Below are 18262 nucleotides of genomic sequence, written 5' to 3' on the forward strand. Positions count from 1 at the left end.
CAATTCAGCAAATATTCATTTAACTCCTATCCCAAGCAAAGTATCATTACATATGTCTTTCTAAAGTTTCTGTAACATCAACTGGAATTTTTATAAAAATCAAATTAGATAATAATATGAATTCAGGTTGACTGTAAATTATTGATTTCTATCCCTCCCAAAGGAAAAAAGGTATCTCATTAATGCATAAAATATATGCAGTTAATTAGTCTATATTATTTACTATCATAAAATATACACAAATCTATAGTTACAAGTTTACATTTATCAAAACTTACACATACAAATTCAGACAGGCCTTACATGGCACAATTCATAGTCAAATATAAACAAACTTAAAGATGCAGCATTAAGACATGACCGTAACATTAATTGTAGTGCACACTGTACTACCTTAATAATTTGGTAGCCACCTCCCAGTTACTATAATGATAAGCTCAAGTGTTTTCAGTATCTATTTGAAATGTTATGTATTGCTAATCATTCCTACTGAGCAGTTATTGCTCCAGGAAAAAGTATATCATAGTAAAACGTGACCCCTTCTTACGTATTTTTCATCATATTTAGTGAAATGTCATAAACCTTGAATAACAGCATGGGACTCAAATAAAGGCCACTAGTGATAGAAGAAGTGCTCCCAAGAAACAGAAAAGTCATGACATTGCAAGAAAAAGCTGAATTGCTTGAGATGTACCACAGACAATATTTGATGTAGGTACAAACAAATAGATGACTCAGCTTATAAACAATGTAAAATTACAGTAGATAAATACAGTACAATACTAGAACTGTACTTAAAATCTTCTTTATGATTTTCTTAATATTTTATTTTCTCTGGCTTTATTTTATTATTAGAATACAATGCATAATACATATAACATGCAAAATAGGTGTTAATTGATTATTTTATTGATAAGGCTCTGGGTCTGTGGGAGGATATTAGTAGTTAAATTTTGGGGAGTCAAAAGTAATCTGGATTTTCAAGTGTGTAAGGATTGGTGCCCCTAAGCCCCACATTGTTTAAGGGCCAACTGTGTATTTAAATACAGGTTTGCCTAGAAGCAGGTGCCCAGTACAATGGTCTTCCTAAATGCCTTTCAGTTGCCCATTGACAATGTCATTTATTCCATTTACACCTAACATGTATTCAAATACCACCACTCACAAGCAACTCTAATCATTTCCATGGGGAAATTTCTGATGACATCCTATAGAATACTTTAATTCTTTTCATAAATACTTCTATTCGTCAGTAAAAGGTAATACTTCTTTGAAAAAATGTTTAAATAAATAAGCTCCTCATCAGTGGGTAGATATTTTTTTGCTCACTAAGAAGATGAATTTCCCCTTACTTACCACTTTCCATTTCCCTGGCTGCTCACAAGCACAGAGTGCTGGGGACCAACCCCATACATTCAGTATTTGAGTTACTTAGTCTTTCACGCAAACACACACACAACAGTCAACCTTTCTTTTAAAAGAAAAGACATCTTTACCTTTTTCCCTCCAGTTTGAGAAGTTCAGGCAGTCTGTGCCTTTTCTTCACAAATATTTTAGGATATTGCTTCATAAAATCATCATGAGCTGATATATAGGGGCTAGAAGTCTGACTTTTAAAAAAAGACAAATATAGAAAAATTAAATTTTAAGTATCATAATAGCTTCCAAGGGCAAAACAACTCAAATATAGCTTAATTCGATGCTACTGAATCTAAAATCAAATGAGAAACACATAAAACATAAACATTTTGTACTTTAAAAAATCCACTATAATAAAAATTGGCTATAGTGTACCTCTGTGAGAATTATTTTAAAAAACGTATGGCCTGTACCCCGGTTCTTGTATAAATAAAAGAAATCTTTGAAAAAAACATTTTAAATAAAAAATGTATGGCAATAGCAAAAATTAAAACTTTTATTTTCTGTAATTGATTAAAATTCTTAAATTATAAAAAAACCTAATCCTTAGGAAATAAGCAGGCAAAAAATAAAGTTCTTACTAAATACACCACATAATTAAAATTCCTCTGTAGTGATTACAAGTAGTTTTTATATCCATGGCCAGAAAGTATAATTGTTAGTGTTGAATCTGAATTGTTGCAATGATTTACAAAATTTCAACATTCATGATTTTTTTAGGACTGGAGTAAAGATGATAAGCAGTTTCCAAATTCAGGTCAGTGTAATCATCTGACATGCTTATTACAAAGGGTGATGTCTGGGTGGGCTTATCTATTTTAAATGTCCTCCTCCAGGTGACTCCTATTTGCGGCAAGGTTAAAACCTTACCTCGCCGCAAATATTTAAAATGCCAATAACAAGATCCACTGAATATGGCAAATTGTCATTCAGTGTCAGGTATGACATTTGTTTCTGGAAAAATCTGCCTGATTCAATTTTCAGTTGACAGCCACCATGAAAAGTTGGTCAATTTTTTAAATGCTAAACATTCATCTTGACAGCTGATTACAATAATTATCAAAAATGATCCACTAAAAACCAAAAACTAACAAACATCTCAATATTTGTACCTTATGGCAGTAAATACAATAATACTTGAGAGAATTTTTGTTTATTCAACTGTCAATGTAATAACAGTATCACCTGTAAAATATTTATAAAAGTTTTTTTTGTTGCCCAAAGTACTTAAAACACCAATTCTTATACAAAAATGAATACTATATTCTTTAAAAGTATTGTTTTAATTTAATTGAGTCAAAAAATGCCATACTTAATATAACATTAAGTATTTTCATTCCTATTCTCATACTATAAAAATCTATTGAGCAAGAATCTACTTTTTGTTCAAATCCAATCAATAATGTCATTGAAAGCTTTTTTTTCCTGTTCAGAACTCACATTCTATAATCATCTGAAATTCTACAAATCGACCTATTATAATATTAGGTACTTGTTATATGACAAACCATTATGCTAATATCTTTACATTGTTTTTGCTCACTATATGTAACTTGATAAAATTGGTATTCTTCCTTGACCAGTCTATACATGAAGAAACTAATTACTTAATTCATATAACAAGCAAGTAAAGGTACAGGGTATAAAGGGAAATTGACTTCAAAACCCATTCTCCTGACCTCTTGAGTATACTGCCTCCCTAAGTAAAGCATGCTGGTTCTTACTTTGTGCCAGGCACTCCTCTAGACAATCTAAACTGACCAGATCATTTAATCTTTGCACAAATACATTGCCCAATATTCCTATCATCTCCATTTTATAGATAAAAAAGGTAGAAAAAGGGCCTCCCCTGGTGGTGCAGTGGTTGAGCACTGGGCTACGAGACTACCCACAGCCTCTGCAGCGCCGGTTCGATCCCCGGCCGGCGGCGAGGGTCTCGCATGGCATGCAGACCTCTCCTGCCATGCCCACTGCTCCCCTCAGCAGTGTATTTCGTCAGTCTACCTGTTCTGTTCCCCGCTCTGGCTCTGGTGAATTCTCTCACCCTCCCGTGCTTCTGACTGTACCCAGTGCTTGCATAAATAAATTTAAAAAATTTTTAAAATAAAGTAGAAAAATGTGGCTTATTTACTTTATCAACATGGAGTTCATGTTGTAAGGCATATTCTAATCTGTGATCTAAATTGATCATCTCTGGAGTGACTAAAAACTTAATTTTATCATCCTTGATTATAGAGTATCCTGGAAGTGCTGTAGATTTCTGGTGTGTAAAGCTATAGTTCTAGCATATAAAACAATAGGTTTTGCACGTATCTCCCCTTTTTCTGCTTTAAGAAGTTGGATTTCTTTCCTTATAGGTGAGTTTCCTTGCAGATGAGTTTCAGTGAAGTGGTAAATTTTGTCTATAGCTGTGTTTACTTATAAACTGGGAAATTATGAAAAATATCTTCTGGAAATTATGAACTAAAAAGTTCATAACAATATGCTAAGACTTTAACTTTTGTCATTTTCTATGTGTATGACTGAGCCGCCTGCTTCACCTAATTCTTATAAATGTTCAACATTTATAACAAAGCAGTGTGCCCAAGAAGTGAAAAGAGTAAAAGACTCAAAAAAAGAGTCCAATGCTAGAGCTAGATATATTTTTGTCAGCAAGAAAACTTAAGTGCTCTATGATGCTATCACATTTGTTCCACATCACAAAAATCTAATTTGGCAGTATGCTATTTTTGAGGTTTTTGTTGAAACAAATGTTCTTGTGTTCAGTAGGAATGAAACATTGTTAAAAACCGTGTGAACTTTATATATGAATTCCTCTAATATGGATAAAAGAAATTAATAAGGACAAGTATGAAAGAAACAATTAGAAATTCAGAGGCAAAAATGTATTTAGAATTACAGAGGGAGAAGACTAGATAATAGATCCAAATAACTCTTTGACACTCAAATACTTTCCAGAAGATATTTTTCATAATTTCCCAGGTTATAAGTAAACACAGGTATAGACAAAATTCATCACTTCACTGAAACTCATCTGCAAGGAAACTCACCTATAAGGAAAGAAATCCAACTTATTCAAGCAGAAAAAGGGGAGATACGTGCAAAACCTATTGTTTTATATGCTAGAACTATAGCTTTACACACCAGAAATCTATAGCACTTTCAGGATACTCTATAATCAAGGATGATAAAATTAAGTCAGTGGCCAATCAGGTATCAAAATGCAGAGATGCTTGTGAACTTGAGAGAGCATGCCCACAAACAGGGAGACATGATCCCCTTTAAAACTGGTTTTTGTTATGGTCTTTAAAAATGATCAGGTTCTTCAGTTTTTTGTTGTGTTATTTTTAACAGAAGCCAGAGATATGAACTCCCAAGTGAAAAATTCTGAGATTTAGAGGTTAGTAACTGCTATGGACTAAATTGTGTCTTCTCCCCCAATTCATATGTTGAAACATTAGTCCCTGTTGTGACAGTATTCGTAGACAGGGCTTTTAGGATATAAACTTGAGTTAAATGAGATGATCAGTGTAGAATCCTTATCTGATAGGACTGGTAACCTTATAAAAAAGAGGAAGAAAGATCTGTCTCCAACCACAAGCAGCAAGTAATGCACATGAGAAGTCTATATCCAGAAATCAGCTGTCTGCAAGCCAGATAAAGAGCTCTCGCCAGAAATTGAATGGACTAGCATATGACTTTGGACTTCCTGATGTCAAAAACTGTGAGAAATAAATTTCTGCTGATGAAGACAGTTTATGTTATTATGTTATTGTAGCCAGAGCAGACTAAGACAGTAACTTAATAAAACAAAAATTTAATTGCTGTGTGAATCAATCAAAATAAATCTTTAGCCTCTACACCAATTACATTATTCAGCTGAGGTCAGGGGAAGGAGCACTAGTTAAATAACTTTGCAGGTTCCACAACTACATAATATATAGTTACTTCCTGCCTCCTTTCCTAGATTGTGCCTATGATGAAAAATGGAAGAATCTTAGTCCAGGGGTCAAAACAACCTGAATTAACATGTAAATTTTTCTACTTTATATAAGATTTAGGCAAGTAATTTAAACTTTATATGCCTCGTTTTCTTATTCACAAAATGATATATGCTGAAATAATAATTGCAGAACTAATGTTAAGTGATTACATGTCTATCTCAAATACAAATGGTCCCCCCAAACTGTATTTTCTTCCTGGGCACAGAGCTAGACCGCATTTCCCAACCTCCCTTGCAGTTAGGTGTAGTCACATACCTGAGTTCTAGTTAATTTAAATAAATGGAAGAAGAGTAGAAGGTATGTACCCTTTCTGGAGCAGGCTCATCAAATTTCATTCCCAACTTAACAAAAAACCTCACACAGGAGATACCCCATGTCTTTCCCCCTTCTAGTTTGAAGTAAATAAGCAGGGTGTACTTGGAAGTGACATATGGAAATGACAGGAGAGCAAAAATTGGGGGGACACCTGAGTTTCTAAACCAGACAAGCCTACAATCAAAAATATTCCTGCAGAGGGCCTCCCCGGTGGCACAGCGGTTGAGCACTGGGTTGGTAAGCTGCCCACAGCCTCTGCAGTGCCGGTTCCATCCCCGGCCGCAAGGCGAGGGTCCCACATGGTGCACAGACCTCTCCTGCGACCCGCTGCTCCCCTCAGCAGTGTACTTCGTCAGACTCCCTGTTCTGCTCTCCGCTCTGGCTCTGGCGAATCCTCTCACCCTCCCACGCTTCTAACTGTACCAGTGCTTGTATAAATAAATAAAAATTTTTAAAAAATTCCTGCAGAGCTTAATGTGAGAAAGAACTTCTATTGAGATTCAAGATTTATGCATAGCAGCTAGAAATACACTAGAAAACCCTAGCTGATATAATGAGTCTTTTGCATCTCATTCATTTCTGCTAACAAGTCTGTAGACTCAATAAATTTTTAATAAAATACTTATAAATTATATTCATGTGATTTCCCTAACATAATTTACATTTTTATTTTAATGAATGCAATTTACAAAAGTTGAATCTATTCAATTTTATAAGATTTTCTTCCTGAATTTGTCTCAAAAATATTTTAACATCTACACATTTATTTAATAAATATTTAAAAAAATACAAATGTGATCTTTGCACATGAGGAGGCAGCAGAAGAGCAATTTGATATGAATTACTTTGGTAATATTATTGCATACTATATCATATATATTAGATATATATTTATTTTTATTATATATAACAAATATCATCCTTTCATTACAATATTAAGTTGACAAAAATGATCTGTAATAATGATAATGCATTTAATATGACTAGAACTCAAAGAAAAAAATCAATTAATCAGCAGTTTTCAGATAATACCACTACAAAGTGTCACTGTATTCAGTCTCCTCTGTCTTATCTTTGTTTTTTTTTTTGAAAATGTTAGTCTCCACTTATGAATTAATTTGACCATCTGATCTATTGATGAAGTTCATCATCAGCCAATGATATAAAGACTTCAAAATTATATCTTTTCAAAGGTGTTCCACATGCTATTGCAAATAGTTAATTATAAAGATTAATCCCTAACTTTTCATTTTCATAAAGTTCCTAGGAAAAAAATTAACTATCTGTTTTGACAAAGTTAACTGCAAAACTGTGACTTGAAGACTAAGTCCTAGAATATTCTATCCCTGAGAAAGATTTCCTTATTGAAAAGGACCTAGAAAACAATTCTGATGGAATCTTTTCATCATTGGAATAGAATTATTAATAAGGAAGTAACTGCCATTTGTTGTCCTGTAGTGTAAAACATCACACCTGAGAAAGAAAATTCTTCAGTTGCTTACATCATTGCAGTCTTAATTTTCTAAAGAATGTTATTATTTCATATATATTGCATAACAACTTTTTGGTGCCTTGGTCTTACAAGAGGTAGTCAAGGACTTCAAGGGGCATCAAAATGCAAGAAAGGGAAATTAAATTAAGTGGGCACCTGAGATATGAGCAGTGTGTTCTCTGACTTTCCATTTTTCCCTGAGGGATATTTTGGCTTTGTTTTTGTTTTTGTTTACTGTGGCTTTATTTATAATAGCTAGGTTATGGAAGCAATCTAAGTGCCCAATGATAGAGGATAAAGGATTGGAAAAAGAAGTTTAGATAGATAGATAGATAGATAGATAGATAGATAGATAGATAGATAGATAGATAGATAGATACAGGTGTATTCAAGAAACCAGACATTATTGTAATGGCTAGGGAGGACAGTGAGAGTCACAGGAGAGGAGGCTAGAAGACTTGTGAGTAATGATTCATCAAATGTGTGGTTACATTAGGGGAGATGGGATTCTAGTACGATGTATGACTTCTCAGTTTCTGGCTTGTATGTTACCATATTGAAACTGACAAAAAACATATGTATTTGGTCATTCAGATGACCAAACTATATTTCTCATACATATTTGGCAAGATACTGGTTCACATCCTTCTTTAGAATTTTTCAAATGTTGAGAGTGCTCAAGGTGTCTTTTACTATACTAATTAAAATAACTTGAGAAAATACCTAAAGAGGTGGGCTGGTTACCAGGGAAACCAGCATGAACAGAGGTAAAATTTCAAGTGTTACTTTCGACCTCAGGGGAGGGGAGAGCAGCTGGAAGTTTAGCTTAATTATCAATTGCCAATAAGTTAACCCAGTCATGTCTATGTAATGGAGCCTTCATAAAAGTCCAAAAGGAAGGGCTTCAGAGATTTTCTGGGTTGGTGAACATGTGGAGATTTGGGGAGAATGGCCACCTAAAGACTCTGTGCCTTTTCCCCATACATTGTCTTGTGCATCTGTTCCGTTTGACTATGGATTTATATTCTTTAGAATCCTTTGTAATAAATTAGTGAACTCATGAAAAAATGGATTTCCTGAGTTTGCTGTGCTATTCTAGCAAATTAATCAAATCTCAGTTGGATGTCGTAAGAGCCTCTGATTTGTAGTGAAGAGTCAGTCACAAGTAAAGATAATAATCTGCATTCACAGGGGGAATATGAAGTCTGAAAAGGGGGTCATGGGAACCTCAAGTCTACAGCCTATATGTCAAAAGCCCAGGTATCCATGTAGGGCTTGCCTGGGGCTTATAACCTGTGTCTGCAGTAGAGGGTAGTCTTGGGAGACTGAGTCTTTAACCTGTGGAAACTGAAGCTATATCTAGTAGATAAATTAGATAATATCAAAAATTGCTTGTTGGTGTAGTTTCCTACTCCCTTGTTGGAATTAGCCTATAAAATCACCCAACATCACAGATAGCTGGGTAGAAAATTTTGCCACTCACTGAGAAATATGGATTAAAAATATAGTTTCAACTTTATATAGTAATAGAATTGAAAGTTTCCTGTGCCAAATCAAATTTATATATTTCCTTTTACAAATGAGAAAATTGAGCTTTAAGAGTTTAACTGATATTCCAAAAGCTTCAGTTGAAGATAATTGTGAAACAAGATGTAGAATGCATTCCTTCAGACTGCAGCCTACAGACATGTAGGAAAATAAAAACTTATGAGGTCTGATGTGAGACTAGCTGGACCCTGAAGAACAAATAAAGTTAAACAAGGTATGGGTGAGATTAATAGGCATATAAGGATAAAGGAATTCATAAATAAATGTTGGGATTTTAGGAACTATTTGCCCATAAGAAATAAACATGTCAGCAAGTAGTGACAAACATATATTGATTGCAGAAAACTTTAAATGCCAGAGAGATGATTTATTCATTTATTTAACCAATATTTAATGTGCACCAACTATGTGTTAGATACATTCTAATCATTGGAATATATCAGTGACTAAAACCTTATCTTCAGTTTTCAATATTGATGGGGGAGACAATAAAATAAATTTGTAATTATATATTAGATTTTAAGAAATGAAAGCAAGAATTGGGGAATAAGACATGTAAGAGTATCTGTTTCATGTAGACTGGTCAAGGAATGAAGAGATCTTAGAAAAGTAAGGGAAAATAGCAAAGGGATATCTAAGGAAAAAGCATTGCGGATATAAAATGCAAATATGAAAGCCTTAAGGAAGGAGCACATTTCTTGTGTTAAGAGAGAACATGGAGACCACTGTGGCTGGTGCAATGAACTAAAAGGGTCTTGCATATTAGCATAGGAAAAGATATCCCACACTATGTCGTCAGAAAAAAGCAATTAATATAACCACACCATTACACACATTTGTAACTGCTAATGCTTGGAAGCAAACAAAATGTTCTTTAGGGCCTCTCTCATAGTGTAAGGGTTAAGTCTCAGTGCTATCACACTGACTGTTGACCCACATGGCACAACAGACCTCTCCTGTCTCGCCCGCTGCTCCCCTCAGCAGTGTATTTCAGTCAATCCACCTGTTCTGTTCCCCACTCTGTCTCTGCTGAATCTTCTCATTCCCTGTGCCTCTGGCCTACACCCCAGTTCTTGTATGCATAAAAATGTTTTTAAAAAAGATAAAAGTTGGGCCTCCCCGGTGGCTCAGCAGTTGAGTGCTGGGTTGCGAGGTTCGTTGCCCGGCTGCTCCCCGGCCACCAGAGGAGGGTCCCACATGGCACGCAGACCTCTCCTGCCGCCCGATGCTCCCCTCAGCAGTGTACTTGGGTCCTTCTGCCTGCTCTGCTCCCTGCTCTGGCTCTGGTGAATTCTCTCACCCTTCCGCGCTTCTGACTGTACCCGGTGCTTGTATAAATAAATAAAGAAATCTTTAAAATAAATAAATAAATAAAAATAAAAAAGATAAAAGTTAAGTATGAAACAGGTGAACATTAAAAAAAAGTTCTTTAATTGGTGAATAAATAAAATAAAGTATATCATACCATGAATATTATTCAGCAATAAAAAAATTCATTTTGAAGTCATGAAAAGACATGGAGGAAACTTTAAGTAATTGCTAAGAGAAAGAAATCAATCTGCAAAGGCTATATACTGTATTTTCCCAAGTATATTCCATTCTGGAAAGGGTGAAACTACAGAAATAAAAAGATGATTATCAGGGCCTCTCCAGTGGCGCAGCGGTTGAGCACTGGGTTGCGAAGCTGCCCGCAGTCTCTGCAGCACCGGTTCCATCCCTGGCCGCCGGGCAAGGGTCCCACATGGCGCGCAGACCTCTCCTGCCTCCCGCTGCTCCCCTCAGCAGTGTACTTCGTCACTCTGCCTATTCTACTCTCCGCTCTAGCTCTGGTGAATTCTCTCACCCTCCCACACTTCTGACTGTACCCAGTGCTTGTATAAATAAATAAATAAATCTTAAAAAAAAAAAAAGGTGATTTTTGCGCCAACCCCTGGTGGCGCAAGGGGTTAAGCGCCGCACTGTGAAGCAATCCGCGGCCTCTTCAGCACGAGTTCAATCCTCGGCTGGCCAGGGAGCTAGCTACCCACATGGCGCAGCAGACCTCTCCTGTCTCGCCCACTGCTCCCCTCAGCAGTGTATTTCAGTCAGTCTGCCTGTTCGGCTCCCACTCTATCCCTGGTGGATCCTCTTACCCCCTGCATCTCTGGCCTGTACCCAGCTCTTGTATGCATAAATAAATAAATCTTTAAAAAAAAAAAAAAAAAGGTGATTATTAGGGACAGAGGTGGGAAGATGTAAGAAGGGAAAATAGGTGGAACATGGAATTTTTAGAGCAATGAAATTTCTTTGTCTCATACCATAATGGTGATACATATCATTATACATTTTGTCAAAAATCCTGGAATGTGCGATACAAACTACAATGAGCCCAAATATAAACTATGGACTTTATATTAGTAATATATCAATAGCTGCTAATTAATTTTAACAAATGTACCACACTAAAGCCAAATGACAATAATATGATAAACTAGGAGAGTAGGATAAGGGGACATAAGGGAACTCTGGACTTTCTATTCAATGTTTCTGTAAACCTAAAACTGCTAAAAATATATAATCCCTTTAAAAATAGAACAAACAGTTTTAATTAGTTGCAATACACACTGAGGAATTAAGATAAGATATTTCAGAATGGAATTCTGAATGGTCTTCTTGGAGTCAGGATATAAGAGCTAGAGCTGAATAGTGAATAAAAAAATGAGTGAAAAGTCTTACACATAGAAAGGAACAGTAGAATGCAATTATAACATTTGGAGAAAAAGAGGAAAGGGAATAAAATGTGCCTGCAAGATTTCCATACTTCAATTACTGGATGAATAGCAGATATTTAGCAATTTTTTTTTAAGCTAACAAAGTACCATGTACAGAAATGGGCAGTACAAATGCAATGGTGAACCACATTCACACAGTTGTTTCTCTCAGGGAATTTAATCTGATTGTGACATTCCTGATAGAGAATGGAGAAAGAAAGCATTTTTCATGAGAATATGAGCTTGTTTCTCAAATCAGAATCTAGGGAAATTTGAAAGTTAAAATTGTAGAGATTATTATAGCAATACCTCTGATAAAATGTCCTCTAGACCAGTGTTCCTTAAACAGACAGGGGTGAGAGAAGAACTAGTAGCATTTTGGATGCAACAATGTGCAGGATTTTACTGCACTGCAAAATATTTAAAATGCCTAGCTTCTACCCACTTAGTGTCAGTGTCTAATCTTAATCACTGTGACAACTAAATGTGCCCACTATTCCAAATGTCCCCTGGGGGAGGTTCTGCCTTGCTAGAGAACCCTACTTTAGACAACTGGATAAAAGACTGCACACACTTCAGATTAAAAAAAAATAAACATTAATAGGCATACCTTGAATAACAAGTCTCCAACTTGTCCACAACCTATTAAATAAATGTGAGACTTTCTGTCTCTGTCTGCCCCACATTTTCTGTCACCACAAAAGAAAATAAAGCTGTTCTGAATTGACAAAAACCGACTGGTAGTCATCAAGGGAAAATGTTCAAAATGAAATTTACCTCATGTCAGACAAAGCAATGTTCAAGGGATCAAACTCAGGTGATTTCTGTTATGTGTACACAGAACATTTTATTAAAGTTCTTTTGTCTCTCCTTTCCCTTCCAAATTTATTTTCTTAATAAAAATCACCTATCTCTTCACATCTTTATTTTTAATTAAAAAAAGTCTATGCTAAACCAACAGAGTTAGCAAAAGCCCTCACTAAAAAGGGAAGATGACATATTTTGAAATAAAAATAGTTAAAATGAAGAAGCAATTATTATTAAGTCTCTAAAAGCCTTAACATTGTCCAAGACACTCCTTAAAGTCATCAGAATTGTCTGACAAACTCTAAATATTCTACCAACATAGTATATTTGATCTTAACAATACAAAAATTTATTTAATGTTATTTGTAGAACATTTGTATTTTAATTTATTTCTATAATTGTAGCCATGTAATTTTCATTTGTTTTATTATGAAAGTTAAAACTCAAATATGCAGTTGGAAAAAACTGGGCACAATTAATCATCTGTAAGTTAAGCAGTTTCCACTAAATTATTTCTAGGTTGATTTCCTGGCCTAAAATTCTCTGATTCTATAATGTTGAATAGAATGTTATAGATTTTGGGCTTACAAAATGGAATTTGGACTGAAATCTGATTATGAGGTATAGTCAACCTAAATACATCTGTATTTGAATATAAATGGCTATATATTGGCATTATTAATCACTAATAAATATTGAATTTTTGCCCTCTCCCATATCCCTGGTATGTGCCAATGCCTTAAAAGAAAACACCTAAGAAATTCAAAGTAAATGTGAAACTTCATACATGTAAGTCAGGTAGGACAACTAGAACAAACCTGGACCAGATGATTTACTGATGAGAGTCCACTGCCTGTGTGGGATTATAACCAGGAAGTGAAGGCTAATAAAATTTATTTAGAATAAATATATTGGCAGACCCAGATCTAGATGATACTCGGTTTAAAAAAAAAAAAAAAACTTAGAAACACATTTTAAAAAATAACAGATATTTGGGATAGAAAGCAGAAGGAAAATAAGGAGTATTTGTTCTAAAAGTCTTAACTAATTTATTTGTTATAAAAGAGACCAGCATATAAAGCAAATTCAACAGCTAAAAACTTGGATGAACTTTCCTGAACTACAGTAATAATTTTAAAAATAACTAGCACATGTGACTTACTGTGTACCGGACATTATAAGATCATTTAGTCATCCTGACACCCTTCTGAAGTGGGTTCTACTATTATCATCTTCACTGGACAATTGAAAAAACCAAGGTAAAGTGAAATTAAGTAGCCAGTCCACAGATAAGTGACTGAGTCAAGATTCAAAACAGACAACTTGACTCCAGAGTGGATGTAATTAATTCTTTACCCTAGGCCAAAAGGTGCTGGGAATGAGACAGGAGAGCAAAGAGAGAGAGAAAAAAAACAAAAAAAAACAAAAAAAAAAACCTCCTCTTGGGATAAATACAGCTTTATCAAAGATGCACACTCTTCTTTCTTTTTCTGAAAATGAATAAGAAGATGAAAGATACAGAAATAATCAGAAGTGGTTAAGAATATGTGACTTAGAGATGTTTTAAAGTGGAGAAAATCTGTATACCTATGGCATTTTCTCAGTAGTCCTATAAAAAATGAGTCAGTGTTCTCTCTGAGTCAAAGAAGGTGGTAGAGTTGATGGATACTGATGGATATGGAAGAAACTAAGCAATTTTGTTTCAAAAATTAGGTCTAGAGTAAGAAATTGACAACCAGTCGATTTTAAAAATTGTATCTTCATGCATCACATATCTTAGGAATTCTGAGCCTTGAACCATGATATTTCCTAGTTATTATCAAATCAGGATGATGAAGGCTGATAAAATTTATTTAGAATGGATATTTCTCTAGTATATTTCAAATAGGATTCATCTCCTAAAATATTTATTTCACTCAGTATTTGTGTTCTGAACCATTTAAAACTTTTTTCCCTTATGATTGTTTTTTTAAGACTGGAAAGGGCTAGGGTTGAATTATGTTTGCATCACACCAAATTGTTTCCTCCAAATATGACATATAGTCTGTTCCTTCATCTGAAGAAATAACCTCCAAGTTTTCAAATGTTTTTATCTTTGTGGTAAATCAGCTACCTATGAGAGTCAACAATGGCTTATTACTACACTTCATCCATGAAACAAATATATTTGCATTCATTTAAATGACAGGAAAAGAAATGCGTGAATAACTTACTTGTATTGTATACCTCTCAAGTGGCATAAAGTATTCAACTGACCATAATCAATGTGCTTAGACACTTTCAAATCTAAAAAAAAAATCAATTAAAAATGTGAGTAATTTTCTGTAATCCTATTAACCAAGTGTGTAAATAGAGTTTAATTGCACACATTTATCACTGTAAAAGAAATCAATGATTATGGAAGTGAAGTATTAATAGTCTTTGTGACACAAGCAGAATTGAATAGGGTGATTAAAATGAGGAAATTATTTAATGTTTTCCATTGTTGTCAAATCTGGTCTGGCACTGTTTTTTTAATTCCAGTAAATGCTGAAGTTTATCTGCATAACAGAATATCACTCCTCTGAAAGTAAGCTTCTCAGAATCCATAATCCTATATTAGAATATGAGTGGCTCCATAACTCCAGACATGACAATTTAAAGAAGAGTATTCCTGAAGTGTGTGTCTCTCTGTGAAACACTGATAAGTTTGATTCAATCCTATGCAGACCCCATTTTTGTTTGGCTAGCCCCTGTTCAGGTCACCTTTCAGTGTCTGAATTTAGTTTGCAATTCCTTCTGAAGTTTGAGTGCAACAAATCACATAAAATCCCTTGTAAAAGTAATCATAATGAAGAAGCAAACTAATTGTGATTTTTCTCAATGTCAGAAAGAGCTGACTTCCTTCAAAGGAGATGGAGAGAAAAGTAGAATTTTGAGTATTGCATGCATCATTACAATGATGGGCACTCACGTCACAGGCCTTCTTCTTACCCCAAGGGAATGAATGCTCTTAAATATGTTGTAGATCAGAAAGCAACAATAAATACTACAGATAATATGCATATTATTCTTCCTTTAGTGAAAGGTGTTGAGAAAATCAACAGCTTAAAGCATTTTTAAAACTTTAAAAAATGTACTCATTGACCACATCCCAACAATCAAGAATTGAAATTTGACATGTCTAAACGTATCCATTTTTTTTTTCAGATTACTGAATTATAAATACTGACATTGTTTAAAAGTGATCTAAAACTTAATCACAAATAATAGATAAGACTTTCTTAACAGGAAATTGAAATAAGGGAAATTTAAGCTGAAAAATGCTACTCACATAAATCATAATATTTAATAAATCTGAAAATAATGATAGCAAGATATAGGCATTTTGTTACCTATATTACTCAGTTAACATTAAGACACAAAAATGTTACTAAATTGCATTTTTTATTATATGGAATAATTGAAAGGAGCCATATTACAGCTCTTGCTATAAGATACTAATATTTCTGATACAGAATAATGTATAAAATGTTAACTATAGTGGATTTTTAGAAATATGGGTAAGAAGGAGTTTCTAAGAAGTATTTCTATATTTCATTTTCCTGACACATTTTAAGATACAGTCCTGGAGACTTTGTTGACAGGTGAAGAAGATGGTACCATAGATATTTGGAAGAGAAATTCTGACAAAAAAAAAAAAAAGGCCCTAAAAAATATCTTCTCCTTCAATCAAAGCAGCTGATAAAAAAATAATAAATAAAAATCACAGAACAGAGACGAGAGTACATAAGAACAAGAATGCAAGAACAGAAGAGAAAAACTGAAATACTATTTTTGCTTTTTATCTAAAAATATCTTTCCAGAGAAAAGTTATAGCAATTACTGAGGGTAAGATGTTACTAGGCCCAATGCAGTCTACAATGCTGCATTAGAAGAACATTTTACATTTCACCAAAAAAAATTTTCCTTCTTGGTCATCAGTTCTGACAGGTAGTTATCAAAAGGCTTTTTTTTTTAATGGAACATTTTAGTCCCAATTTTCCTTTTTTTTTCCTTTTTTGTTTATTGAAGTAACATTAGTTTACAACACTACATATGATTCAGAAATGCAGGTTCATGCCTCTTCCTATGTGTGTTACCACACCACACCAACTACCTGAAATCATAAAATACACAGAAGAAAACATAAGCAAAACACCCATGATACTACTGGCTTCAATGGTGTCTTTGGAACATCAACTCCAGTGGCAAGGGAAACAAAAGCAAAAATACACAAAATTATGAAACTAAAAAACTTCTGCACAGCAAAAGAAACTTTTTTTTTTAAGATTTATTTATGCATACAAAAGCTGGGGCACAGGCCAGAGATGCGGGGGGTGAGAGGATTCACCAGAGACAGAGCGGGGAACAGAACAGGCAGAATGACTGAAATACACTGCTGAGGGGAGCAGCAGGAGAGACAGGAGAGGTCTGCTGTGCCATGTGGGTTGCTCCCTGGCAGGCCAGGGATCAAACTCATACTGCAGCAGCTTTGGATTGCTTCATAGTGCGGTGCTCAACCCATTGCACCACCAGAGAGGCCCCAAAAGAAACTATTATTAAAGCAAAAAGACATTCCAGTGAATGAGGGGAAATATTCACACATTATACATACCACAAAGAGCTAGTAATACACAAGGCTTTTTACATAAGGGGTGCTAAACAACCTTAGGAGGAGACACTGTCTTCCCAATAATATTGGAGGAGGTCAACAAAGGTGTGACCACTAGTTGTCCTGGCCAGGAGAGGCTCCTCCTATGTCCTTGGAATATATGATCTGCCCAGTGTTCCCCTACAGGGAACTACCAAGGGCCCCACCTTGGGAGAAGCTATGTTATTGAGACCATCTGGACAATATATGGACTGAACTGAGTATCAGGAATACAGAGAAACAAAACATAGGGTCAGACAAAGCAAACCAAAAACAAACCCTAGAAATCTGACAGTAAAATGGAGACAACCTGAAGGGAAGGGGAAAAGGTAGGAGCAAAGGGAGAAGGGGGTCCCACAGACTGTGGGTGCCATAGTGGTGGGTATGGTGTGGTAACATACATCTGAAGAGGTATGACCCTATAAACTGAATGATATATAGGGCTGTAAACCAATGTTGGCTCAATAAAATTAAAAATAAAGCAATATGAAACATAAAAAAACTAAAGAGTTAAGAATATATAACTACGACATAAAGAATAACACCATATAGAAAAAAAGTTGACAATGAAGATAGATATTATTTGTGAAAGTTGTTCCTGGATTAAAAAAAACAAACAGAAATACAATGGAACAGAAAAAAATAGTTCAAACATTTAAGCCAAGAACACTTTTTTCATACAAAGTCCTGAATCTGAAGAATTAAAATTAAGACATAACTCAGAAACATAAGCATGATACATGATCTACAAAGAGAGCAAATGTTTTAAATGTTACTAAGTAAGTAACTAAATGTTACTGTGTCTCAATGATAAATTATTTTAGCACCTAGTCAAAAGAGAAATATTACAACTATAAAAACTCAGTTTGGCCATAGCCTTCCCCACAGCAAAGCCCTGGCAAAGCAGAAGGCAAAATTGAGATTTTTGCAAAACAGTAATAACCAAATGTGATGAGAGCATGAAAAAGAAAACCAGTGACAGATTTCAGTTATAAATAAAAAAATTAACATTATATGTATATAGTGCCTAGAAATATATCAACAGACTAATATCACATACTTACTTACTTGGCTAAAGTAAGATTTCCCCAAGTAATTTAAATAAATTTCAATTATGAAATATAGCCATATAAATAACCACAATAAGTCAAAATTTTAAAATTTATCTCCATAGATATGGAAAAACCATTCAGTAAAATTCAATCTTGTTTTTAAATTAAGTAGAAGAAAGTTTATTTTCTTAAACTGATGAATA

The 18262-nt window shown here is 34.5% G+C and overlaps 1 protein-coding gene across 8 annotated transcripts in view; it reads right to left on the reverse strand.

The window, feature by feature from the left end:
* Positions 1 to 18262, reverse strand: part of CNBD1 (cyclic nucleotide binding domain containing 1) — a 255795-nt gene that overhangs the window by 226283 nt on the left and 11250 nt on the right. For 7 of the 8 annotated variants that reach the window (XR_008550616.1, XR_008550615.1, XR_008550614.1 and 4 more), the window contains exons 2-3: positions 14549 to 14621; positions 1497 to 1610 (exon numbers count right to left, since the gene is read on the reverse strand). Coding sequence is in view for 5 of the 8 variants with exons in the window: in XM_054692122.1 (XP_054548097.1) it covers positions 1497 to 1610; positions 14549 to 14621 (187 nt within the window). In the remaining 3 variants the exon portion in view is untranslated. The remainder of the gene's footprint in view (positions 1 to 1496; positions 1611 to 14548; positions 14622 to 18262) is intronic. The other variant, XM_054692124.1, reaches the window with a different exon arrangement.

This window comes from Talpa occidentalis, unplaced genomic scaffold (genome assembly GCF_014898055.3).
Source record: "Talpa occidentalis isolate TD23 unplaced genomic scaffold, MPIMG_talOcc4v2.1, whole genome shotgun sequence".
Classification (NCBI taxonomy): Eukaryota; Metazoa; Chordata; class Mammalia; order Eulipotyphla; family Talpidae; genus Talpa; species Talpa occidentalis.